At 48.2% G+C, this 25264-nt stretch overlaps 1 protein-coding gene across 3 annotated transcripts; it reads left to right on the top strand.

Annotated features, from left to right (window-relative positions):
• Positions 1-4215: 4215 nt before the first annotated feature.
• EPN3 (epsin 3) lies at positions 4216-24741 on the top strand. Of its 3 annotated transcripts, XM_030534965.1 has the most exons (11): positions 4216-4882; positions 5120-5185; positions 10574-11278; positions 12888-13006; positions 17850-17933; positions 18350-18457; positions 19326-19410; positions 19855-20169; positions 21655-21765; positions 22505-22735; positions 23792-24741. In XM_030534965.1, the coding sequence occupies exons 3-11, from the start codon at positions 10705-10707 to the stop codon at positions 24106-24108; spliced, it is 1944 nt and encodes a 647-aa protein (XP_030390825.1). In that variant the 5' UTR covers positions 4216-4882; positions 5120-5185; positions 10574-10704; the 3' UTR covers positions 24109-24741. The 3 variants fall into 3 exon arrangements, with proteins under 3 accessions (XP_030390825.1, XP_030390827.1, XP_030390826.1); XM_030534967.1 differs by lacking the exon at positions 21655-21765; XM_030534966.1 differs by lacking the exon at positions 17850-17933 and having other exon boundaries at positions 4219-4882.
• The last annotated feature ends 523 nt before the right edge of the window (positions 24742-25264 follow it).

The following is a 25264-nucleotide window of genomic DNA, read 5'->3' on the forward strand; positions in this document are numbered from 1 at the left end:
CAATATCTATATTAATTTACATTTGCAACATGCCTTGAGATTCTTGAGTGAAAGGTTGAATGCACTGTAGCTAATATTATATATGCGTGCACACAGTAACACCTGTATTATCTGAGATGATTCATTGTATTTGAATAAATTCCTTTTCTGACATAAGCCCTTACAAGTGCTAGCCTCAACAGAGGCAGAGAACACCCTTCTATCTGCAGAGCTAACAAGTGGTAAGAGCTGACTGCCCACTTAGGAGGAGACTCTCTTGCTTCAGGAGGCACCCATCCTCCTCGGTCATACACCCAGCATCCTCCTAGCGGCAGCAGGTTTGATGGGAATGTTAGGAGCCACACCAGAGCCATGTCTGAGCCTACCATGACCTTCGGAAGCTGCCTTGCCCCTTTCCACTGGGCATAAACATCCTGGAAATCAGAGTCATATGGCTACCTTATATGGTATCCTGAGGTGTTCTATAAAATCCAACAGTGCAGATTCTGCCAGACAACACAACTGTAATGTACTAAGTAAACAAGCAAGGAGGTGCCAGCTCATCACCCCTCTGCCAGGAAGCTACCAAGCTCGGAATGTGGTGTCACCAGCCCGGGATAACTCTAGTTGTTCTTCATCTCCTGGGAGTCAGCAGCAATCTAATAGACTACCTAAGCAGACAGTCTGTCACCAACCATGAGTAATCACTGCCAAGGTTCATCACAGAGCCAGTGTTCTATCGATGGGGGACTCTGATCGCAGATCAAGGATAGTGCCAAGAGTCAGAACTTTTGCTGCAGAAAGCGCATGAACCCTGAATCATTAAGAGATGCCTTCCTTCTGCCATAGAATCAAGGCCTCTTACATGCCTTCCCACTGATTCATAGGGTGATATCCAAGATCAGGATGGATAGAGCCACACTCATTCTTGTAGCTCCTTACTGGTCGAGACAGTTATGGCTGACAGACCGACTACAGATGCCCATCTGGCCTCCTAACCAGCTCCCAGACCGCCTGGTCCCAGTATCTCAGAACCATGGTCAGATACTTCATCCAGACCCCTAGTCACTGGATGTTGGCTGGCTGAGTACTACTGAAAAAAGACTGTTCCTTATAGGTTCAGGTGATCCTGATACAAAGTACGAAGAAGGCTACAAGAAAGACTTTCCCCCCTTGAAATGGGAAAGAATCTCAATGTGATAACCCAACACAACCTGGACTCAGAGCAGGTTCTGATGTTGAAGATCTTTGACTACTTATTGCATTTAAAACACTTTGCCTTTTGTTCAGCTCTGTTAAGCTCCACCTGGCAGCAATTTTAGCTGCCATCCTTCTTTATAGTCGTGCTCAGTCATCTTGCACCCAACAGGATCAAAGTGTCTCAAAAGCCTGTTACATGTTTCCCCATAGGTCAGAGAACCTTGCATGGGAAATCAATATTGTCCTCCGGAATCTTATGGAGCCTCCCTCTGAGGCTCTTTCAGAACACTCATTACACTGTCTCACTCTCCAGGCAGTCTTTCTAATTGTCATAATTCTGGCTGGGAGAGTTAGTCAGTTGCAAGCATTCATGGCTGAACTTTCCTATGACCTTACTCAGAGACAAGGTGGGTTGAAATCTCATTCTATGTTCATCCAGAAGATGGTCTTGGAATTCCATTTGAACCAATCAGTTAATCAACCTATCTTCTTCCTGAAACCTCATTCTGTACCAAAAAAGAAATTGCATGTCGCCAGAATCTTATTTATTACACTGACAGAACAAACCCATCCAGACTGGCTCCTTGTTTATCTGGAGCCATAGCCAACCACTCATAAAATCAGGTGATTCATCACAGAGAATATACCAGAGCATAATACATGCCATCTCAATATGTTACTAGTTGGCTAGTATCTCTCCTTTTGGATGTTAAGGTTCATTCCACCAGAACTCAAGTGACATCTTCCACCTACTCCAGGAATGTGGCAATATCCTAAATCTGTAGGGCAACAGCATGGAGTAACTCATTGACCTTTGTCAGACATTACACACTGGACTTAGCTGCTAGGTTGGATGCTAACCTCAGGAGAACAGTGCTACAATCACTATTCAACTAATGCAGCTGAGACGCCTCATTCCCACCATCTTAAGGGCACACTGTTTGCCAGTGACCTACAGAGGGATTCCCACTGACATATGCTCAAAGAAGGAACAGTTATCTATTGTGCAGTCATTGTGGCTCTTTGAGATGTAGTTGGTGCAGATCCCATGACCCACCCTCCATCCCTCACTTTTTCAGAGTCCTCGGCAACCCTAGGCTTTGCATTGTGAGGCAGGGTGATGGCCATTCTGCCCTATATGCCCTTGCATGGGAGCATGAGGTGACCACTGTGCAAAAACTTGGATCTTGCACATTTGGGCCCCATGCATGCCCACAGTGGGATCTTCACTGCCAACACCATCTCAAAGAACCACAGTGAATGCATGGTAAGTAGCCATTCTTTTTGCTGAGTTGTTTTCCTCCAGCCTTTGGTGTCTATCAGCATTTGCTAGTAGTTTTTAGTAGCATGTTGTCTCAAGGAGCAGTTTATATTTCCTTACAGCACTGAACTGAAGGTGTGTGTCTTTTGCTGAGCAGGCTGGGCAAGGAGCAGCCCTTCATTTTCATTGTGTCCCATTTTCTCCTAACAGGCGTGGGAACTAGATTTTTGGCTTCCACTTACCGTGTGGTAGTGTCCATTTCATCCTATCTGCTCTACAGTTGCAGACTTGGTTGCTGTCCAGAGTAGCTTGGTACTTATCCTTTCAGGGGAAAACACCCTTGTAGGGCCTGGCTGTGTTCAGATGACAAAATCTACAGAACCAGTTTCTCCTCTCTTGGTTTTCACACCTCAACTGCTAGAAGAGGGCCTCATCCCCCCTGATTGAACTGACCTCGTTATCTCTAGCTTGCTTGCTAGCACACATATATATACCTGCCCCTGGATATTTCCATTACATGCATCTGAGGAAGTGGGTATTCACCCACGAAAGCTCATGCTCTAAAACGTCTGTTAGTCTATAAGGTGCCACAGGATTCTTTCCAAAATCTATTAAGAGCCCCAATGCATGCCCTTCCATTGGAATATGAGCCCTCAAGAGAGGGTCATTTATTTAGCCAAAAGGATAATGGGTAATCTAGATCCCAAGCTGCCAAGCCATACTGGTCAGGCAGGAAGGATCCCTTTCCTCCATGCTTTGGCATTTAATTTTAAGTATTTAATAATTTATAGCATGGTGTATGAAAAATAATTTATAGGTAGCATATGACTGTATCCCATATAACATCAGAACACAGACATCCTCATAAACAGAAAGTGAAAATAAAGAAAAGACAGTGCCTTAGACTGGCCAGATGGTATTCCTCTTGCTTTATCTCCACTGGGGGATTCTGTTGGCCAGCTCATGCGAGCAGATTCTGGTGGTGGTCTTTTCCACTCATGCTGGGAGTGGATGCTCTAATTCCCAGGCAGGAGCATGATCTGGCATACACCTTTCCTCCCTTTCCCCTGGTAGGCTGTCTTTCAGACAGCAACGAACTCTGAGTTGAGGGTCAGCCTGAGGAGACTCAGAGTGGCCCAGGAGGTGGCTGTTAGGTATCTTCCCAGATTACTTTCTCTGGTGTAGCTTGAGGCAGAACCTTTGGCTCCATGGCTCAGTTCAGCATAAGTAACCTGCTTACATGTGTCTTGACCTGGCTTTGGAGTGGGCATACGTGGGACTGCTTTCAAAGCTCCCTCTCTCTGTGCATCATATACAGGGGGCATGGGAGGGAATTAATTACTGATTACCCACAAGAATATCTCTGCGCAGAAGAGGTATTCTCTATGAAGACAATGTCAGGGATTTCTAATATTAAAAAAAAACAACCTGAAATCCTGTCAGTGATTAAAATAGTAGGCCAAGGCTGGGGGAGTGTGTGGGTGGTGGTGATGACAGCAAGAGATCTGACTTATTCTTGAATGTCATTCAGTGCTTCACTCCCTGAGCCAGAGTCTGGTAGTTCTTCAGGGAAGGGCCACCACACTACAGATGGAAGCCGAAAATCTCGCTCCCACAACTGAGGAAAGGCCGTGAGACACACTGAAAGTGAAGAACTGCTCCTTTGGGCGAAGCTGTTCCAAACTTAGATCCTGTAGAATCTTAACAGATGTGACTGAAAAGGGGCTGGGATGCCATTGGGGGGGCATTGTGATCAGCTGGCAGAGTCGAGAGGAAGCTGCAGCTCTGGACTACAATAGAACACTGGCTTAAAAAAAAAGTGACTGGCTGGAAGCCAAAAGGGACAGTGACTGAGCGTTTAAACATCCTCCATCCTCTGTACACAGTCTGCATTTCTCAGCAAAGGGGTCCCTCCATCATTTCCCTATTGCATACAGCGACTGAAGGGTTAAAGAGAGCTGGGACTTCTCTGCTAGCTCCCCAGGCTTCACAGGGGCATATCATTGCTGGGACAATAAGAACTGGGAGCTTTTGTGAAGTCTGTGGACCTGAAGGGGTTAATGAGAGCAGCCAATCCTGCCTGTGTCCTGTTAGAGCTGAGACAGACCTGCCCAGCCAGCTTAGCAACTTTCACACCGTGCGTGCAGTGCGCAAGGAGCAGAGAGATTTCTGACAGTCTCAGGGAATAACTACAGCATAGCTCTCCCCATCCACCTCCGAGCGCACACCGCCTGGTCCCCGGGGGAGCAGCGAGGAGGGGATGTAGCCCTTCCTGCATTGCATGGATTTAGGAACTCTGGGATTGAACCTGCACCAAGCCTGGACAGCCATCGGCAGGGAACACTATCAGGGCTGATCGAAGCACCGTCTGCGGATCGCACTCTGCCCAGCGGGGGAAGCGGCTCGGAGTCACAGTGACAAGGGAGGAAGCCAGTGCCAGAGGTAAGACTCTTCTCCCTGTGCATTGCTGAGCTGGGATGTCTGGGGACCATAGCCAGGGACAGGAGCTATCCTGTGGTAAGCAGGAAGGTGCCTGGATAGCAGGGGAGGCAGGTTGGAGGAGGATGGGGGTGGGGAGGAATGTTCTGGACGCTGGAGTATCTCAGACTGCAGTGAAGCACATTTTGATTTTCATCACTAGTTTGGCAAAACTGTAGGATTTTTTTTCTTTCCCAACAGAGCTCGGGCAGCCCCCTGCAGGAAGGCCTGAAGTTTCTGAGATGAGGCTGCTCCAGGATGACTGAGGTAGGGCAAAGCCTCCCCTACTCCCCCAACCTCCCCAGGGTACTGGATGGGGGCGACTGGGGGATGTTCACTCACACGGGGTGCAGCGCCATATGGATAGAACAGCACAGGGGAGCTGTCCCAGGATCAGGGGCTGGCTTGAAGTGTAGCCCCAGCTCCTAAACCCAACTCTTTCCCTTGGTGTCTCCTCCCCATCCCTCCCTGGTGTCGCACTGGTCGTCTGAGCATTGTGGCCACTTCCACTCAGTACAATGGACTTCCCTGGGCTGGCTGGCCGACTTCAGCCCAGGCCTCCCCTCGGGATACCTGCCCTGGGACGTCCCTTGTTCTCTTGAAGTGGTGGCGCCCCTCTGCCTGTGAAACACCCTCCACACAGGAGAAGGGCCTGGAGTTCCAGACATCTGGGAAGGGAAAAGAAGATCCCAGGGGATTATGTAGTTCCCCCAAGCTATTGCAGATCTGAATGGAGGCATATGCAGCCAAGGGGGTAAGTGGGTGCTTTGCGTGTGCTTGCATGTAGTTACCTGAACATGTCAGGGTGGGCCCCTTTCTTTGATTTGATGCTGGGTGGGATTTTCCTCAGAACCTGAGTGTTTGGTTGGGCTCTTGGCAAGTTTCACCCTTGGTCTCACAGCCAGACTCCCTCCCTCCCTGTCTCTCGCTCTGTCTTTTCCTCCCTTTCTATCTTTGTCAGCTGTAAGAAGAGTCCAACCCCTTCCTAGTTCCTGTAACTTATTCCCCTCCCTCAGCGCTGGGTACTTCCCTGTGAGCATGGTGCCCAGTGGGGCGTACTGAGAAGGGGCAGGCAATGGCCTTTTGGAACCTGGCTGCGGGTTTATTAGGAGCATCTCTGGCACAGGGGAAAGCAGCTACGGATGGAGCCTTTGCTGAAGGCTGACTCCTCACACTGTTATTCTGACTGCTGTTTGGATTTCACCTGCTTCTTCTCTTTGCTTTGGGCAACGTTCTCTCCAAGAGAGAGGGCCGTGCACATTGCTAAAGTTAACAAGGCTTTTCCCATCTTTCTTTTCTCTTCCTCATCTGTCTCTCCTTCTTCTCCCATCCTCATCTTGCTGACATCTTCCCTTTCCCTGTCTGTCTCCCTGAGTCTTTTCCTCTGTTTCCTCATCTCTCTCACCTATCAGTCTGCCCCCCACCACTCTACCCCAATCATTACTTGTCTCTCTTCCTCTCCCTTCCCTGCCTTTCTCTCCCTGTCTCCTCTTGCTCTGGTCTCTTTCTCGTTGCCTCTCAAGGCCCTTTCTTTTCCCCTTTGCTGGGATCACTAAAGCTCCCTGGTTGGTGGAGACCCTGCAATTTGGTTCAGTGCTGAGCTACTGTGTCCTTCTCCCCACCTGTCTGCTTTTTGCTCAAGGTCACTGCAGTAATTCCATATGAGGCTGCCTGGTGCTGCCTTATCTACCACACGGTTTCTGTTTCACTCCCTTTATATTCCTGGGGATATTGTGTTCGATAAAACTCACTGCTTTTAACACCATTGGCAGGGCTCCAGGCACAAACACTCTGCCTCCTCCATGCTGCCACTCATGTCCAACTTTTGTTTTTTCTCCTTCTTTCGTTCCTGTGTTTCTGGACATCATAAAAACTGAAAACTTTCTGGGAAGTTTTGCAAGCAGGTAAATAATTGCATGGACAGCTCACGTTGCCGACTGGAGACAATCCTGGTGCCAGTTGGCACATTGGGAATGTCCGGATCTGGGGCTTCTACTGAAGAGGGAACCTGCTGGGAGCTAGAAGGGAATGTCCCGAGCTGAGGCTTTGATACAAGGGAGAATTTAATCAGCAAAAGCCTAGTGTTCGCCAGCAGGGAAGGTGGAACTTGGTCAATAACCTTGTTGCAGTCAGAAGGGAAAATTCTGATCTTGATCCTGAAGGACTTAACTTGATCAGCTCAGTTGTTTCTAAGCAGTAAGGAGTGAATGTCTCCCCCTACCCCCGTCGGGTGCTGCTGTCTCTGCAGTCATTTTACTGACATTTAGCCGCACTAAGATCTAAAGACAGTAAGCGGGTTGAGCTGGGCTGCACTGTGAAAGGAAATCCATACAGGGAAATGTCTTGAAAGAAACTTCTTTAGTCCCATAGCCATCTCTGCGGATTCCTCTCTCTCTGCCTCAGTGAGTGTGATGCCTACATTGGGTGGGTGGGGTGGGTGGCCTGTTCTTCACCACTGGCCATGGGGTTAACCAGGCCATACCCAGGCAGAGGCAGGGCCTGTTCATCTGAGGTGTTCTCTAAGCAATTCTAGGACATGACTGGTTTAATGGAAGGTGGTGGGAGATGTGTGCTCTTCGTGGGTGTGTTCGCGTGAAGCTATTTTCAGCCCCGACTCCATCATGGAGAAAATGAGGTTCCCTAATGGAGGTTATAGCTGAGTCACTCAGGAAAGGTAAGGATAAAAACAAGATGTAGCAACTGAATTCCAGGGAGCGGTCACCTCCCAACAGTTCCCTCTCAAGCCAGGAGGTGAGGACGGAAACTACTGTGTTGCTGCACTCTTGAGAGTGCAGGGTCAGGGACAAACCCAGTCAGAGTGTGGAATTGGGAGAGGATCTCTAGCACAGGTCAGACTTGTGCCTCCTCCTTGGGGCAGTGCGGGCAGTGCAGTGCGGTGAGCTCCAAGCATACGTTAGCTGGAGCACAAGAAGGAAAGCAGGGAAGTGAAGGAGGTGGGCCTAGAAAGCAAAGGTTGGCCTTGAGCACAAGCAATCCAAGAGGTCATTGGGGTAGCTCTGCAACTCGTGGTTTGCCCTTCTCCCGAGGAAGGAGGAAACAACTTACAGGATCCTTACAGTTCCTCCATCACCAGAGAACTGGAGTAGGGGAAACTCCTGCCCTGATTGTTCCCCCCACTTCCAGAAGCTTGGGGTCCCGCAGGTTACTCAGAATAGATTTAAATGACAGTTTTAAAACATCAGTGCCCTGTCTACACTGCAGCCGTCATCGTCACTACCATTGGTGGAGAGACATGGGTCCCAGTTTCTTTTCTGTTGACACATCTTTGAAAACCTGATTGTAACATGCATCGTCTTTTCATCGCAACTGGGCTGAGGGTTACTTTCTACACATGCAAATCGTGTCCCTGAGACTCTGGAGGATGGCTTAGCTGCTCTGCACCCCTGTGTGTGTGTGTATGTGTGTGTGTGAGAGAGAGAGAGAGATACTTTGTGCTCATTTGAAAGAAAATTCAAAGTAAAATGTTCTCATCTTTCTGCACCCACCACCTCCACCCTCTATCAAATTAATTTCTCCTCCACTTGCCTCTCTCTTGCTACCTCTGCTTGAATATAACATTAGCAGTTAGGTGGGCTGCAGCGTGGTAGGAACATGACAGAGACCCCGCATGGGGAATGCACTTGTTTAAAAAAGATCGTGTAGCAAGTGTCGTGCTTTTGAAAGGTGCTGCAGGCTTCTGTTCTATATGCAGGACAGGCACAGTGGCAGCAGAAGGTCATGTGGTCTGGTGGGCTGAGCCCAAGGCCAGCGCCAGAGCCTTGTGTGTTCTCATCTTGATCTGCCTGTTGGCTAGCGAGGTGTCACTTGACCTCTGTGTCTCACTTATCCCTTCTGTCAACAGAGGATTGCAACCTTTCCCTGCTGCGGTGAGGACTAATTGAGTTAATGTGTGTGAAGTGCTCGAGGTTATTGTTACAGGAGAGGCAAGAGTAGTGCAAGTTTCCTGCACCAGAATGACCCAAGCCTGACTGGGAGAAGCCACCAGGGCAGCTGGACAGTAACCCAGTCTCCATGACCCAGTCTGCATTCAGCTTCTCCGCTGAAACTGATAACAGTGGGGTCAGTTAGCACCGGGTGAGATGTGGACACCCAGGAACAGGACTGAAACCACCAAACTTGTTTCTGATACACCACTAAATACTAAGTCCAGGCTTTATCTTCCTGTGCTTCAGGCAACAGGGGCTCTGTGAAATGCCTGTTCTCAGACCCTGAGGGGGAGTATTGCTTAGTGTATCCCACCTTCAGATTTACTGGCCCCCATCAGTGTCCATTCCAAGAACAAGGGGTTACCTTAGTAATGCCATGAGAGAAACTAGGAAAGAGAGGAAGAGGTTTGGTGAACCTGCCGGTCATTTCTCTACAGAGATGCAGGATGGAGATACACTCTGAACAAAATTCCTGCATCACACTGTAACTGAACCCAAAGTCTGGGGTGAAACCCTGGCTCTATTGAAGGCAATAGCAAAGCTCCTGTTGACTTCAGTGGAGCCATGATTTGGCCTCTGGTGCATAAAGAGTCTCTCAAAATCTCAGCATTCTCAACCTCAACATTCTTAGGATCAGTTTGACTTGCCTAAGCACTCCAGAGTTTGAGATGCTTACCCAAAATGGCTGGGTGCACGGAACTGGGTCAGAAATCTTGTCATCTCTAGCACCTTTGTTTCTGATAGGAAATATCATGAGAATAGGCTCTCTTATGCATTGCAGCACCTGCTTCCCTTGCTGGGATCCAGAACCAGCTTACAAGCTCAGAGAATTGTCAGTTTGAGTGTGGGGGTAGAGGTTTGTTGTGGGGAAAGTTTCTTATTTAGCCAAACTGATGCACTAATCCTCAGGCTTGAGCTGATTGTTCTCTAACAGGAGAAGGCCGTGGATAATTTCCAGGAGAAGAATCACAGTTCGACAAGTGATTGGGAAAATAACAGCAGGGGATTCCATATTTATTGCCTCTCAAAGAAGCTCATTTGCTGAGTTTACTTGTAAAAAGGTGGCTGGGATCTAAGAGTCACACTTGTTTTCTTTTCCTTCTGTGACATCAGCAGCAGTATAAAAATCCCTGTTGACTAAAGGCAGATGCATCTGGAGCTTAGTTAACAATTCTGATGATGCGTAGAATCGACAGAATGGAATCCATTTCCCTCTCCCATAGTGTTTTTCCATTGAGAAAACAGTATACACCTATTTTTACCACTATGTGAGGCACAGTATATAGAGGAAGCAGATCTTTGGGGGAAGAAGGTGCCATTTTTAGACAGTTACTTTTAGGAGCAGAACCACATGGTAAAATCCGATCCAACTATTTCTGCAGAATACAAGAGGAGATATCTGGAGAAACTATAAGAACTGACTATTTATTTTCTATGTGATTTTTCCTTTGGATTCATCTTGATCAAATAAAAATTTAACTTGTTTGCCTTTAGCTGCAGTAAGTAGCAAGGTTAAGTCACAAAATACAAGGATGTTTGAAATAGAACTATTATAATTTTTCATATTACATTTACTCTGTCTTGATGATATGCATTAAAGGTGAAAATTACTGCAAGTGCTGCCAGAGAGCAACAGAAGTGCTTTGGGAATGCAAACTGGGTCCCTTTTTCACCGGTGATTGTATTTAACACTTTGTCTGTTTTCCAGATCAGCATAAAACCTGGTGAGCTAGAGCTCTTTCACGGGTGAAGCTGGAAGGGTGACTTGCCCACTGAGTCCCAGACTGTTTATTCCTCAGTTCTTCATTGCCCATTGTGAACTTTCTGCAAGGTTCAGCCATGACTACCTCTGCCTTGCGCCGGCAGGTAAAAAACATTGTGCACAATTATTCGGAGGCAGAGATCAAGGTGCGTGAGGCGACCTCCAATGACTCCTGGGGTCCACCCAGCTCCCTGATGTCTGAGATTGCAGATCTGACCTTCAACACAGTGGCTTTCGCAGAGATCATGGGGATGATCTGGAGGCGGCTGAACGACAGTGGCAAGAACTGGCGCCATGTCTACAAGGCACTGACCCTGCTGGACTACCTCATCAAAACCGGATCAGAGAAGGTGGCCCATCAGTGCCGGGAGAACCTTTACACCATTCAGACTCTGAAAGACTTCCAGTACACAGACCGTGACGGCAAGGACCAAGGTATAAACGTGCGGGAGAAAGTCAAGCAGGTCATGGGCCTGCTGAAGGATGAGGAGAAGCTGAAGCAGGAAAGGGCTCATGCCCTGAAAACCAAAGAGCGCATGTCCACTGAGGGCACGGGCATCAGCAGCAGCCAGCAGCTCTCTTATGGCAGGCGGACATCGCAGTATGGAGAAGACTATGGCAGGCCGAGGGGGTCTCCATCATCCTTTAATTGTAAGTGCTGCAGTGCTACAGACCGTGCATGGTATGGAGAGCACGGGTATTTCTGATCCAAAGGAAGTGGATCACTGGGAGTCTGAAGTTCAGAAGGAACATTTTGGGCTTGCTCTTATCTATCTTGACAGCCCGGTCCATAACATTGTCTTTTAGGGCAGTGGCTCAAAACTCATATCAGTTACTTTCTAGCCACATCACCAATAGTCTCCACTGTGAAGCAGACATAGTTTTCTTTCTGTTTTAATATCATGGGGTAGGTGACCTTTGGTCTTCCTCTGGGCCATCCTTATATGTAGCTGGCATTCTGGATAGTAAAAGCAAAGGCTCTGACTCTACATCTCACAGAGTCTGAATTTCTCCCTGTCTTCAAGGCATTATTAATTAATGGGTAAACAAGGCACTCACAACACAGAAGTGAAGGAAGCACCACACAGATGCAATCTCGAACACCGGGAGCTTGTTTAGGAGGTTGCAACTCTAAAATGTTTCTCTAGCTGCTGCTTTTTTTAATATTAGCCTCAACTACTTTCCGATAGTTTCCTATCCTCCCACCAAGCTGCCTGATTTGGTGGAGTCCCCCTGCCATTGTGTAGAGATTCTTATGCTAGCAGGGTCCCTGCCGACAAACACAATTTTATTCCTAGCACGCTGAGGGGTAATTGTTCCACTTGCATTCTGACCCCAATCCCCAGCCTTCTCCTTAGTCAGGCCTGTGGTCAAACTCCAGCTCTTTAGAGGCAGACTGTCTCTCTGAGTGCTCTGTGATGTCCGTGACACTAGGAGAGCTTCCCAAGCATTTGGGGTAGTTGCTAAGTATGAAGGTCCTGTAGCTTGAGCTGGGTGGTGGGAATGAGACAGGACCGGCGCTAGGGTTTTGAGCGCCCTAGGCGCAGAGCAATTTCGCCGCCCCGCGCGCTGGTCCCGTGGCTCCGGTGGAGCTGCCGCAGTGGTGCTTGCAGGCGGTCCAGTGCTCCGCGGCTCCTGTGGAGCTGCTGCAATGGTGTCTGCGGGAGGTCTACTGGAGCTGCGCGAGCAGCCAACCGTCCACAGGCATGACTGCGGCAGCTCCACCCGAGCTGTGGACCACGGGAGCTGCCTGCCGCCCCCTCCCAGGGGACACCCTGGGCTGCCGGCTGCCACGGCGGCGCCCTGACCCAGGGGACACCCTGGACTGCGGGCTGCCGCGGAGGCGCCCTGACCCAGGGGATACCCTGGGCTGCCGGCTGCCGCGGAGGCGCCCTGACCCAGGGGACACCCTGGGCTGCTGGCTGCCGCGGAGGCGCCCTGACCCAGGGGACACCCTGGGCTGCTGGCTGCCGCCGGCAGCTCAGACTCCCTCTCTGTCCCAGCAGCAGTGGCTGCTCAACCATTTAAAAAAAAATTGGGGGGCGCTTTTTGGTGCCTTCAAATCTCGGCGCCCTAGGCAATCGCCTAGCCCGCCTAAATGGTTACACCGGCCCTGGAATGAGGGGAGAGCAGAAAAGCCAGTCAAGGCGGAGAAGCTGGGTGATCATTGTGGATTGACTCCTAGAAACATCCCAACTCCAGAGATTCTGTTTTTCTTCCTCCTCTTTCAATCTGAACTCTTCCCCTTTTTTTATCTCAGCCTCTTCCTCGTCCCCTCAGCACACCTCAGACCTGGAACAGGCAAGACCCCAGACGACTGGAGAGGAGGAACTGCAGTTACAGCTTGCACTAGCCATGAGCCGAGAGGAGGCTGAGAAGGTAATGTTTGCAGCCGCCTCCTGTGGGGTGGAGTGATTGCCTGCAATGTCACATGGCCCATCCAGGACTGCTGTGAGCAAATATTTCAGCGGCTGAAGATGGGACGCATGCAGGGGAGGGCTCTGGGTCACTACAGAGAATTCTTTCTCAGGGGTCTGGCTGCTGGGTCTTACTGACATGCTCAGGGTCTAACTGATTGCCTTATTTGGGGTCAGGATGGAATTTTCCCCCAGGTCAGAATGTCAGAGACCCTGGATATTTTTTCCCTTCCTCTGCAGTGTGGGGCAAGGGTCACTTGCTGGTTTGAACTGGAGTAAATGTAACTGTATGAGACTGTAACTTAAAGTCTTTAAATCAAGTTTTGAGGACGTCAGTAGCTCTGCCGGAGGTTATGGGCTATTATAGAAATGGGTGGGTGAGGTCCTGTGGTCTGCAATGTGCGGGACAGACTACATGAGCATGATGGTCCTTTCTGGCCTTAAAGTTTATGAGTCTATGGGATCGTGGTAGTAAGGCATGAGAGAGAGATTTGTAGGCTCTGTCAACCCTCATGCTAGCACAGTATTGTTTTCTCACTGGCTGCTACATGCAGACACAGCACGTCAGCATCTCGTGGCATGATGAGGATTTATTGCAGAGTTGTTGCCCCTTTCATATCCTGTGCATGCAAGTGAAACTATGACTTGGTGCGTGCACTGTACCAGTACATCTTAAATCAATTCCAAACAATCTCAGAAAGATAGATGTGGTGCATCTAAATCCTTTCTTCTGTGTGGTTGTCTTGAAGATGAATGGTCCTTTTCTATGTGCCATCAGATGGTTTCAAAGAAGGTAAATAGAGTCCAGTCTGGAGATGTGGAATCAGGACTCCCTACAGCTCATACGTAATCCAGCTTCTCTAAAAACATTGGGTGAAATCCTGATGATATTGAAGTTAATGGAAGTTTTGCCATTGACTTCAATGGGGCCCAGATTTTACCCACTGTCTTTCATGTATAAATTACTCTGAGTCTATTACTTTAACCATGAAGGTTTTATGCTGATGTCCCCAGAATGATTCTGTTATTTCCTTGACAGATACCAGGGAGAACCTGTGTCCCCCGGGGAGAATGGGTTCTGTACCAGGAATTGCAAACCTCCTGGAGAACTGGTCCGTGTACTTGTGACTCTAGCTGTGATTTGAATGCGGTTGTGCTAGTGTGTGTGCATCTGATCACTAAGTTCATTTCACATGACTGTGTTTAATTAAGTCACTTTGGATCATTTGAAATGAGGCTAGACAAAGGTCTGGAAGACATCGTAGAAAGCAATTCTGCCTTGGCCAGGGGGAGTGGAGTGGAGGGTAGACAAGATAACTTAATGGGGCTTTCCCATCTTGCTGTTATATTCATCGTTTTAGAGTCAGCCCCAAAATCCCAGCCTAGAGCCTGTGTCCTTCATGTACTTTCCCCAGCTCTTATCAGCTGATCTGCTTCCCCTTTTCCAGGCAGAGACTGTTTGTTTATATACACACACACAGTTTGAGATTAACACCAACTGGCACTGCCTCTCTCTACCGATACTGATGATATTTGAGGAGGACAAAGCCACTAAGGGACACCACCACCCTTTGGGTGACACCTCCAGGGTCAGGGCTTTCCCGCCTCACTGGAGTCTATATTTAAATGAAGCTTGGACCAAAATGTCTCTCAAACGCCTTCTCCTGGCTTAGCCTCTGGTGGTTGAGGTTGTTCCTGTGCCAGGATTGGCTCTAGGCCGTAGCATTCTTCTTTGTTCTAGAGCCACATACAGGCCTGATCTACACGGTGGGGGGATCGATCTAAGATATGCAACTCCAGCTACAAGAATAGCGTAGCTGAAGTCGACGTATTCAAATCTAATTAAAATTATGTACTTCGCATCCTCGCAGTGCTGGATCAACGGCCACAGCTCCCCCGTCAACTTTGCTTCTGCCTCTTGCTGAGCTGGAGTTCAGCAGTCGATGGGAGAGTGATCGGGGATCGATTTATCACGTCTACACTACACGCGATAAATCGATCCCCGATAGATTGATCACTACCCGCCGATCCAGTGGGTAGTGTAGACGCACCCACAGTTGCTGGGTGCCTGGCTAGTTATAGGATTGCTACCTACAAGGCCACCATCTTTGTTTCTGAGCAAAATAGTCTCCATTTCCCACCCTTCCCTTCCTGGAAGCTCTTTGATGGACTTCAAAGAACTTGTGTCCCTATTTTTGTCCCAGAAATGTGGCTCTTTGTAGCTTCCCAGATCTTATCAAGGAAGCTACTGTGGTTAGTGCTGAAGGAACATTCCAGTCAAAGAGAAGCCCATCAGAACCACCCATCTAGGCAGGCCAGGCACAACCGGGGAATGGGGGAGGCAAAGAGGACATTTCTTCCCCCCCTGCCCAACAGTATTCAAGAGGCCCCACATAATGGTCAGAAAGGCCAAAATATGTACAAATATCTACAAAGTTATCCAATGTTAAACAATGGAACAGCAGCAAACTGGTGAGCCTTCACCTTTTCACAGGTAACCGTTGACACATCAGCCAAGTTTTCCTTTTTTAAACTCTTACAATCCAAGAGTTTCCAGTGGTCTAACTAGCCCTCGGACTCCTGGAAGGTTGTTTTGTTTCTAAAATCGTGACCTCCCAGAGTCCCAGACTACTTGCCCCCTACTCCAAGTAATGGGACTCTAGAGCACCCTCTGTGTCTGGGTCACACTACTTCATGCAGAATAGCCCTCTTCCACTGTTCCTGGCTCCTTTAGCACTCATGAGTTCTCACAGACCATCAGGCCTTGCTGAAGGATCCTGTAGGGATGTGAATTGTTGCGGCTGGTAGTTGTGGTCCCATCTGCATGTTTGACCTTTTAGTGGAGAAGGGATCGAACTGTATGTCCACCAAATCGACATTGTCAGCATGAAGGGACATGGTCAAAATGCAGCCTGGTCCTGCTCCCACTGATCCGTGGTATAATGGGGCCCCCAATGTGGTAGCGTTTTACATCGAAGACAAGATCTGAATATTTTCCAACATGCGATGTAGCAGTATTCACTGGGCTGTTTGTGTGCCTGTTGGATGACGTTGGAACCCATGCTGGTCCTGCAGTTAGTGATGAGATGGAAGGAGGGACGGAGTTTGTTGCAGCACATAAATCTGTTTAGTTTTATCATTGGGTGAGAGAAGAAACGTGGTCCATAGTTGACTGGGAGTAAGGTCTTGGGTTGTCCTGTGGGCTGTACCACTAATAAGCTATAAAAGGGGTGGTCAAACTGTGGCTCATGCTGCTCTTTTACCGTCAAAGTGCTATTCACGGAGCCCCCCATGTCCCTCCCTGCATTCTTCACCTACCAGACTGGGGAAGACGGGGAAGCTCAGGATGTCTGCCTGCAGCAGGGTGGTGGGATAGGGGCTTCTGCCCAGTGAGGAGGGGAGACTTGGGGCTTCAGCCCTGTGGGGCACACTTGCCAGGGCTCAGGACTTCAGCAGGAGTGGGACTGAAGCCCCAAGCCCCATCGGGAACCTACCACAGGGCTGAAGCCTGGAGCCTTGGCAGGTGTGCCCTGGCTCTCGAACTTCTGAAGATTGTTGTATGCGGCTCAGGGGATCAGTAAATTTGGCCACCCCTGCACTATAAGATCTTTGCTTAACCTATCAGTACTTCAGTTTTCCCATCTGAAAAGTGGGGATAATGCTGTCATCACAAGGGTGTTGAGGATTAACGGGTAACACCTGTAGAGCTCCCTGATTCTCAGAAACTGCTATAGCAATGCTAGGAGCTGTTATTATTCTTTATCAGTGTTATTAATGGAAGATCTGCTTATGATGTTCCCATGGAGATAAAAGAGCAGAAACATCCACTGAACTCCTGAGCAGTTTGCAAAGTGTTTAGCTTTTGCAAAGGCTGCCCTTGATATGCTCTGATCTCTGCAAAGGGAAGAAGTGTCACTGGGAAGCTGTACGGTTAGAGGCCTGACAAGCCAGGCAGCTAAAAGTCTAAACAAAAGTTATAAACACAAACACAATGCAAGACAGAATCTTATAGGGCACAGATGAGCCTGAAATGGCAAGGTCTTTGTATGTCAAATAATAGCCGACACACAACATCTTGCATTAATATACCACCTTTCATCCTGAAGGATCCCACAGTGCTTTACAAGACAATGTCACTGAAGTGCAGCCACCTCTGAGGTGGAGTGCAGCAGCCAGCTGATGGCACCACAGTCGGAGGACTTAAGAAAAGTGCTATGGGATCTTTTATGTTCACGTATTACAGATGGGATGTTGGTGTTAGGGTTTCACCTCAAAGACTTTGCATAAGAAGCTATATATATATATATATATATATATATATATATATATATATAGAGGTATATCTCTAAAAAAATGTGATGGGCGAAGTCAACTGTGCCAGGATTCAAACCTGTGGTTTCAAGTGGTGGTGTTTCAACCCAGAAGCTTCTAAACCAGCCCCTCCAGCAATGGATTGACGGGCAGAGTGCTAGAAGAGTAGATGAACAGACAAAACAGTGGGTGGGTGAATGGCTGGATGGAAAAGGAAAGAAAAACCGATCGATGAGTATATGGAGGAAAGATCACATTGATTGGTGCATGGATGATGGATGGATGAAAGAATAGACATTAAGATCATGGTTGACTATTTAAATGGAAGAAAGAGTAGCAACAGTTGAATGGATAAATGGCTGAATAAAATGACTTACTGTATAACGGACGAGGGATTGAAAGAAAGATGGTTACAAGAAAGGGGATAATTTGGTAGCAAATACAGAGACCTAGGGTCAAAGAAGCAATTTCATTCAGTTCTCCTTCATTGGCAGCAGCCGCTTCCTCCAGCCACCAGCACAGATGAAGAATTGCAATTGCAGATAGCACTCAGCCTGAGCAAAAAGGAGCATGAGAAGGTACCCCACACCCAGCAGATCAAAAGGCACTTTCCTCTTCTTGGATTCTAACTTCATGAGTTTCTAAACGGACCTTTGGAGTATTAAACATTGTACAATTTTCTGCCTTGCTTGGTGTCTCCCTGAGAAGTGGTGTACCCCAGTCCTTCTGCTTCTGGTGCCTGCTTGGCTGTAAACTTACTTTCACTGCTCTTAAAGCTGTGTGCAGCATATTCCTAACAGTGGATTTATCATGAAATGTGCAAATACATCAGTAAAATAAAACAAGGCTGCTGCTGGCTAATGCGTTATAGTTTTGGGCACAGCAACTTCTGCCCTTGGTCTCTCTGCAGAGAGTCAGTGCACATCAGTGATCATTTATCCTGTGTCTTTACTGTTCACATCCCAGCAATATGCACTGTCCATTTTGACTGCAGGAAGTGAGGGCATGCCAAGGAGAGAACTCACTGCTACAGAGGGCACTGGAAGAGACCCACATGGGTATTGAGGAGGAGGAAGAAGAGGATAAGATGAAGAAAAGTCAGGTGAAAAGCTTTAGTTGGTGGTCTGGAGGGCTGGGGAGATATATAATGAGATACAGAACATTCCGTCTCTTGGTCTCTAGTTCAAATCTATCCTAGATTGGTAATGAGCAAAGGGATTATTACTTGATGGCTGTTCACTGGTGTATGTGACTTGATCTGGTGATCTCAGTGTAATTCTTCATGTCTGCATGATTTAAAAAACAAGAAAAAGACTCTTCATAACAGTTCACACCTCATTGGCAGCCTAACCAGGAAAACGGAATTACCCCTGGATTGTCCCTCCAGGATGGGCTTGAACGGGCTGGGAAACACTTGCCCTGTTTCTGCTCTGCTGTATTTGTTTTGTGCATAAGTAGAAGAGTTCAGCTGGCCTTGCTGTCCCCCTGGCTTTGTGCATGAGCACTGCTGCATTCACTTAAAGCTTTAGCTGGAATAGATTTTAAATGACATATTTCTTGACTACAGAGAGAAGCTAGATCAGAGCATTCCTGCCCAGCTCTAAGATCTAAGGTTAGGTTGCTTCTCTGCAGGAAGTACAGACGCCCCCCATGTTACACAAACCCGACTTATCGCAAATCAGCACTTACGGAAAAAGTTCCATAAGCTAGAAATAGAGTTTTTTTGTTGGTTTGTTTTGTTTTTTACGTAATGGTTGGGTATACGTTTCCGACTTATGCAAAATTCGAGTTGCGCAAGGGTTCTGGAACGGAACTCTTGTGTAAGCGGGGAGCGTCTGTATGGGGAGATGTCTGGAGTTACCTGGGAAAAACCCCTCTAGTAGCCCCTTTCACTCCAGGAGCAATATCGGACGAGGCCTTGCAGGTATCCCTGATCCTTAACTTGTTTCTTTTTCTCCTTACAATTCTAGTCCTCTATTGCGGAGCTGGCAGACATTTTTGGACCAGCACCGGTAACTTCAACCCGTGTTTCAGCTGACCCGTGGGATATTCCAGGTGGGGGCAACTCTCAATCTGCTGATGCTTGGGAGAATGGCAGAACCTTCTCCTGTCCATATCTGTCCTTGTCCAATTCTGGGGAACCTAACAGTAAGAATCTTTGTTTGTGTTCTCTGTCTGCCCTTTCCCCTTATCCTCTGCTCACTCACTGCATTCTCATAGCAGCTTTTAACCACACCCGGTCTATTGAACAGAACCGAGAAATGAAGGAAGAAGGGTTGCAAATGGTAAACATGGGCTGATTACTAAATGCGTCCTGCCTTCTGGCCTCATTTTGCTTTACGCGTTTCTTTCCCGATTACCTGCTCTTTTCTTTCTTTCTCCTGCTCCTCTCTAACCTATTTGCCCCTTTGTCCCACCCCTGGCTGTGTTTCAGTTCTCTCTGTAATGCCTTTGAATGGTTCCCTGCCTGGATTCCACAACTTCCTGTGTGTCTTCCAGGTCTAAAGTCCAATGTGGAACCAGCAGGAGCCTCTTGGGTCCCCTCTGCAGACCCCTGGGCTCCAATCCCTGCTGCTTCCGGGGATCCTCTAAGCCAGATGGCAGCATCAATCAACCAGACCTCCACAGGGCCTTGGGATCTTCCTCCCATAGTCTCCTCCTCCTCCTCTGACCCTTGGGAGAAGACCCCCCTCTCTTCAAGTCTGTCATCAGCAGATGCCTGGGTAAAGGCATCCCCACCTTCTAAAGGTTCTGCTGATGCTACTTCTGCTGCTGATCCTTGGGGAGGTATCGTTGACAGTCCTCCCAGGGCAGGTAAGAGAAGCACATTTTCTTTGTCAGTTTCCATTGCTACTTGAAGCTCGGGATTATTCTTCCTGACATCGTCACTATACTTATCATCACATCCCTTCTTTTGGGATCCAGTTTCCTCTGATCCTCTAATAAATCTCAGCCAATACCTGCGTCTTGTATTTCCTTACCAGGGAACATCTTTGATGGTCCACTTTGCCAGCTCCACTCTGATCCCCTCTGCCGAGGAGGAGATTGTAGCAGTTTTTCGCCTAAATCTTGAGCACACTGGGAGACCTAGACCCACTGTTAGCCATGTCTATACACAAAAGAGAGTTGTTGTGAAAACAGTACAGCCCCCTGGGAGAAGAATAACACAACCACAGATCAGGTCTGTCCAGTGTATGGTGAAAGTCCTTGCAATGCCCAAAGGGGAAACCCCCAGGAGGACAGTAGTGTGTGATAGAGGAATTTACATTAGTCCCACTGGGGAAAAAAAAGCTACAAGAGTTGGACTACACAGTGTGATACCAGTGCTGGTAAGGCCCACACGGGGGAATCAGAGCCACAAATGTGTAGAAGCACAAATTTGCAGACAAAGAATATTTGAGAGAACAAATTTCTTAGGGCTAGACTCTAATCTGAGTTACAACAGTGTAAACTTGCAGTAACTTGGCTGAAATCAGTGGAGGAATGGATATTTAAAAGAAGCCAGATTCTGATCTCATTTGCATGGGCATACATTCATGGTGAAATGACTCTGAATTTAAATGCATGTGAATGAAATCAGAGTCTGGCCCCTAGTGAATATCTTTTCCTTGCCTTTGTTACTAATGAATGATGATTATTTATGTATTATTTGTATTGACATTGTGCCTTGGAGCTATGGTACCAAGGGCCCCCTGTGCAAGGTGCTGTACAAACACAAGAGATGTCCCCTGCCCAAATGAGCTCAGAATTTAAGTATTTCTCAGCAATGGTTCTTTACTTTAGAGAAAGGAATTCAGATCACTGGCACTTCTTTGGGTTGCTAGCTTTTCTCGTTCTGGGCAGGCCTTAGGATAGAAATGAAGGGTGACGGGTTTCCGGAGTCACGGGGCGTGCCTGTCCCTGCAGGTCTGCGATTGGTCTGAACACACCTTCCAGTTGCCCTCTGAGGCACTAACAGTTGGGGAAGCTGCCAGGCTGCAGAGGATGGCATGTATGAAGTGGGCCCTCCCTTGCCTGCTTAGTTTCTCTGTCTCGTCCACTGGCATTGGTTGGTCAATGGGTCACTGATTTGGACGCGGTGGCTCATTCATACAGGTAGCTTCAGGACCCACTGACCTATTTAATTCCTTTCTTCCTCTCTCTGGTGTTCTATGTTCTCCTTAACCCCTAACTCCCCATCTCTGCTTGTCTTGCCTTGTTTTTGACCCGTTTAAAAATTGATTCCCTCTGTCCTTGCTCTGTTGTTTTCCTTCTCCTCACTTCCCTTCTGGGTCTGTCTGTCTCCTTTCTTCCTCTCAGCTTCAGGTGATGTCACTTTTGACTTGTTTGCAAAACCACCACAACCAACAGAGCAGCTGGAACATGAGAGCTCACAGGCCCCATCCTCTGTCAAGCCTACCAGCCCTGTTGGTAAGAGAGTCTGAACAGATCAAGGGTGCTGGGGCCGGAAGAGCAAATAGGGCACTGTGGAACAGGGGGGAAGTCAGCGGGTGTGTCTGCAAGTGAGGGTGAGAGCTTCCTCGGGGCTCTGTGGGAGGGTGTATTTGTTTCATATTGTGGCATGCATCTGCGTGATTATAACTCACCATGGCATATGGCTACTGGCCCCAAAGTCTCTCACTGTCATAGCGTCGTACAATTTCATCTTTGTGTTAGACATCTGACGAAAGGGTTAACTATCCCAAAGTATTTGCATATGGGCGAAGACGGAGTCCGTGCAAGCTACTGTTTTTCCATTAGTTAGAAATACTTGGGAACAGCTGGGGCAAACTTCCGTTGACATTTGTCTTCTGAGTCTGGCAACAATGCATGCCGCGACCTGCCGCTGAGCAGACAGAGGACGCAGCTTCTTGAAGCAGAGACTGCTACTTCTGAGCTAGACTCCCTGCAACAACAATCTGTGTTAAGGAGAGTTTGTCCCAGATGAAAGAGAAGCGTTTGTGAAGGCAATCCAAGCGTGTGCTTTCTGATTCTTCACAACACAACAGTTAGCAGAGAGGCAACGTCACTTGGCTTATGGTGCATTCAGTCTGCAGGATGCACTGTTCTGCTTCTCTCTCATGTGGCAGTCCACACTTCTGCCTGTTGTTCTCTTGACATTCATCATCCCATCTTTGTTATGCAATTAAGTGTCTGCTGTTTGTTCTAGATTTGGACCTGTTTGGCGACCCGATTCCCAGCACCAAGCAGAATGGAGTTAAAAACACAGATGTTTTTGATCTTGCGGGCTTAGGAGACTCTCTTACTGACCCCAACAAAGAAAGGAAAGATTGTAAAACTCCAGAGTCCTTTCTTGGCCCAACTGCCTCCTCCTTGGTGAATTTGGACTCCTTGGTGGTTGCCCCCACAACCCTGAAGACTCATAATCCCTTTTTGTCAGGTAGGTCATGGGGCACAGGGCCCAGTCAAAAAGGCCACTGAAGGATGTTGTGCAGTTTTGGAGGGTATGTCTGTGCTGCAGCGTAAGTCTAGGGTTCAAACTCTAGCTCAAGCCTAATCCCCATTCTGTCTACACACAAATTGCACTAACCCAGGGTCCCAGGACCCCACAAGGATGAAGGGTCCGAGCCTGAGTCAACCTGGGACCCAGGGTTCAAGCCCTGTTGCTTTGCAGTGTAAATGCAGCCTCACTGAACTTGTGCTCTGGGAATCTGCAAAAAGTATCCCACAGTCCCATGGGCCAGCTTTCTTTGTCCAAGTTTGGTGGACAGTCAGATTTTCCCACACTGCACCACGAACAAAAGGCTAGAGCAGCCACATATGGGGAGGGTGCTAGGAAGTCTGGGATACGGGTGGTTGAACTTGGCCTGCACAATGCAGTGTAGGTGCCAAAGCCCTAGGTTCAGTAATTCCTGAGATAGGGTTACAAATGAGTGTAGATGCTCAGGCCCTAAACTAACAAACCCAGAGTCTGCTAATGTGAGTTCTACTAACCCCGGGCTTACGTTGCAGTGTAGATGTACCCTGAGGCTCTTGGTGGGCTATGTAAGGATGACAGGTGGGACCTTCGGGTGGCTCATGAGCTGATGTGAACCAGAAGGCCACAGAAGGATGGTGTGCGGACCCTTGGGAATGTTTTCACAATGACTTGGTTTCACATGCAGCACCTACGGTGACTGAGCTCTGCCCTTAGTATCATAATGAAAAACAAAACCACACTGAAGTTCTGATCCTGGCCAGGAAACGGAGGTCAGCCTGAAACTCACGACAGAGGCTTTTGTTTGAACTTAACTTCTCAAGCTAATTTTTTCAGTCTTCTGTCTGAATTTCTGAGGTTGAGTCAAAGCCTGAATGTTCCTGAATCATCGGTTTAGCAGTTGAATTTAACAGCAGTATGTTTTGTGGCCAGTGACTAGCCTTGACCTTTAACCCTATCCCCTAACTTCTTGTCTAGTAGACTGTATCCCAGATGATGCTGTGTACTTTCTCCTGACAGGTCTCAGTGCACCTTCTCCCACAAACCCATTCAGCACCAGTGACCAGATCAAACCAACACTCAATCAGATGAGGACCAGCTCCCCAGTGCCAGGCATGGCCATGGGGATGACCATGAACTCCATGACCTACAGTGCTTCACTCCCTCTTCCGCTCAGCAGCGTGCCAATGACCCTCCCCATCTCAATGAGTGCCTTCCCGCAGGCCGGAGCAGGGCCGTTTCCACAGCTACCCAGTAATCTGCCTCAGCCTTTGTTGCCACTGACTGGCTCTGCTCTTCCCTCTGCCTCACAGGGGGTGATGAACCCTTTCCTCTGAAATCTCTGGATCTGTGTTACATGTAGTCTTTCTTGTCCCGCGCTCAGCTATTATGGAAATCTTTGCATGTTCTCATGCAAAGGCCTTGTGGGCACACGTTCATTAGTTGTGATGGAGGAAACCATTCACCCGAAACTCCTAACCCAACACCTGCCCAGGTCACAGAGACACAGTTAGCATGAATCTCCTTGCTTGAAGTGCTATAGAAGTAGTTGCTCCAGCATGGTGGGTAAAGGACGGCTAGATCTGCCTCTGAGGGCAATAAGGACACTCTTGTCATCAGCTGGCATTCCCGTGATCTGCAGAGTAGATGGAGGGTCCCTAAGAAAGGGCTTTAATTATCTAGGGCCCTCCACTCTCCACCACCATATGCTGGTACATTTTCTAGTCGCCATAGATCTCTTGGAGATCATCGTGGGCCTGTCAGTGGGATAGAGGAATCCTTCTGTAATCTGCATGGAAGGTGCAATCACTTGCTGAGACTTGCAGCCCCAACACCTACTGGAGATCAGGATGTTCTCAGGCACAGGAGGGGTACTCCTTAAAATCCCTTTCCTCTTCCAAGTATCAGAGGGGTAGCCCTATTAGTCTGTATCCACAAAAGCAACGAGGAGTCCGGTGGCACCTTAAAGACTAACAGATTTATTTCGGCATAAGTTTTTGTGGGTAAAAAAAAGACTTCTTCAGATGCATGGAGTGAAAATTACAGATACAGGCATAAATATACTGACACATGAAGAGAAGGGAGTTACCTTACAAGTGGAGAACCAGTGTTGACTCACTCTCACAGACCTTGAGAGACAGGCCAGTCCTCGCTTACAGACGGCCCCCCGACCTGAAGCAAATACTCACCAGCAACTACACACCACAGAAACCGTAACCCAGGAACCAATCCCTGAAACAAACACCATTGCCTACTCTGTCCCCATATCTACTCTAGCGACCCATCAGAGGACCGGACCACACGAGCCACATCATCAGGGGCTCATTCACCTGCACATCTACTAATATGATATATGCCATCATGTGCCAGCAATGCCCCTCTGTCATGTACATTGCCCAGACTGGATAGTCTTTACATGAAAGAATAAATGGACACAAATCAGACATCAGGAATAGTAACATACAAAAGCCAGTAGGAGAACACTTCAATTTC

Source organism: Gopherus evgoodei, chromosome 15 (genome assembly GCF_007399415.2).
Source record: "Gopherus evgoodei ecotype Sinaloan lineage chromosome 15, rGopEvg1_v1.p, whole genome shotgun sequence".
Lineage (NCBI taxonomy): Eukaryota > Metazoa > Chordata > Testudines > Testudinidae > Gopherus > Gopherus evgoodei.

What these genes read in the sequence shown, in the direction of transcription:
- EPN3 (XM_030534965.1), top strand. Translation starts at nt 10,705, where the DNA reads ATGACTACCTCTGCCTTGCGCCGGCAGGTAAAAAACATTGTGCACAAT. An exon ending in GTCTCCATCATCCTTTAATT is followed by an intron (nt 11,279 to 12,887) that starts GTAAGTGCTGCA and finishes TTTTTATCTCAG; the next exon opens with CCTCTTCCTCGTCCCCTCAG. An exon ending in CAAGCCTACCAGCCCTGTTG is followed by an intron (nt 21,766 to 22,504) that starts GTAAGAGAGTCT and finishes TGTTTGTTCTAG; the next exon opens with ATTTGGACCTGTTTGGCGAC.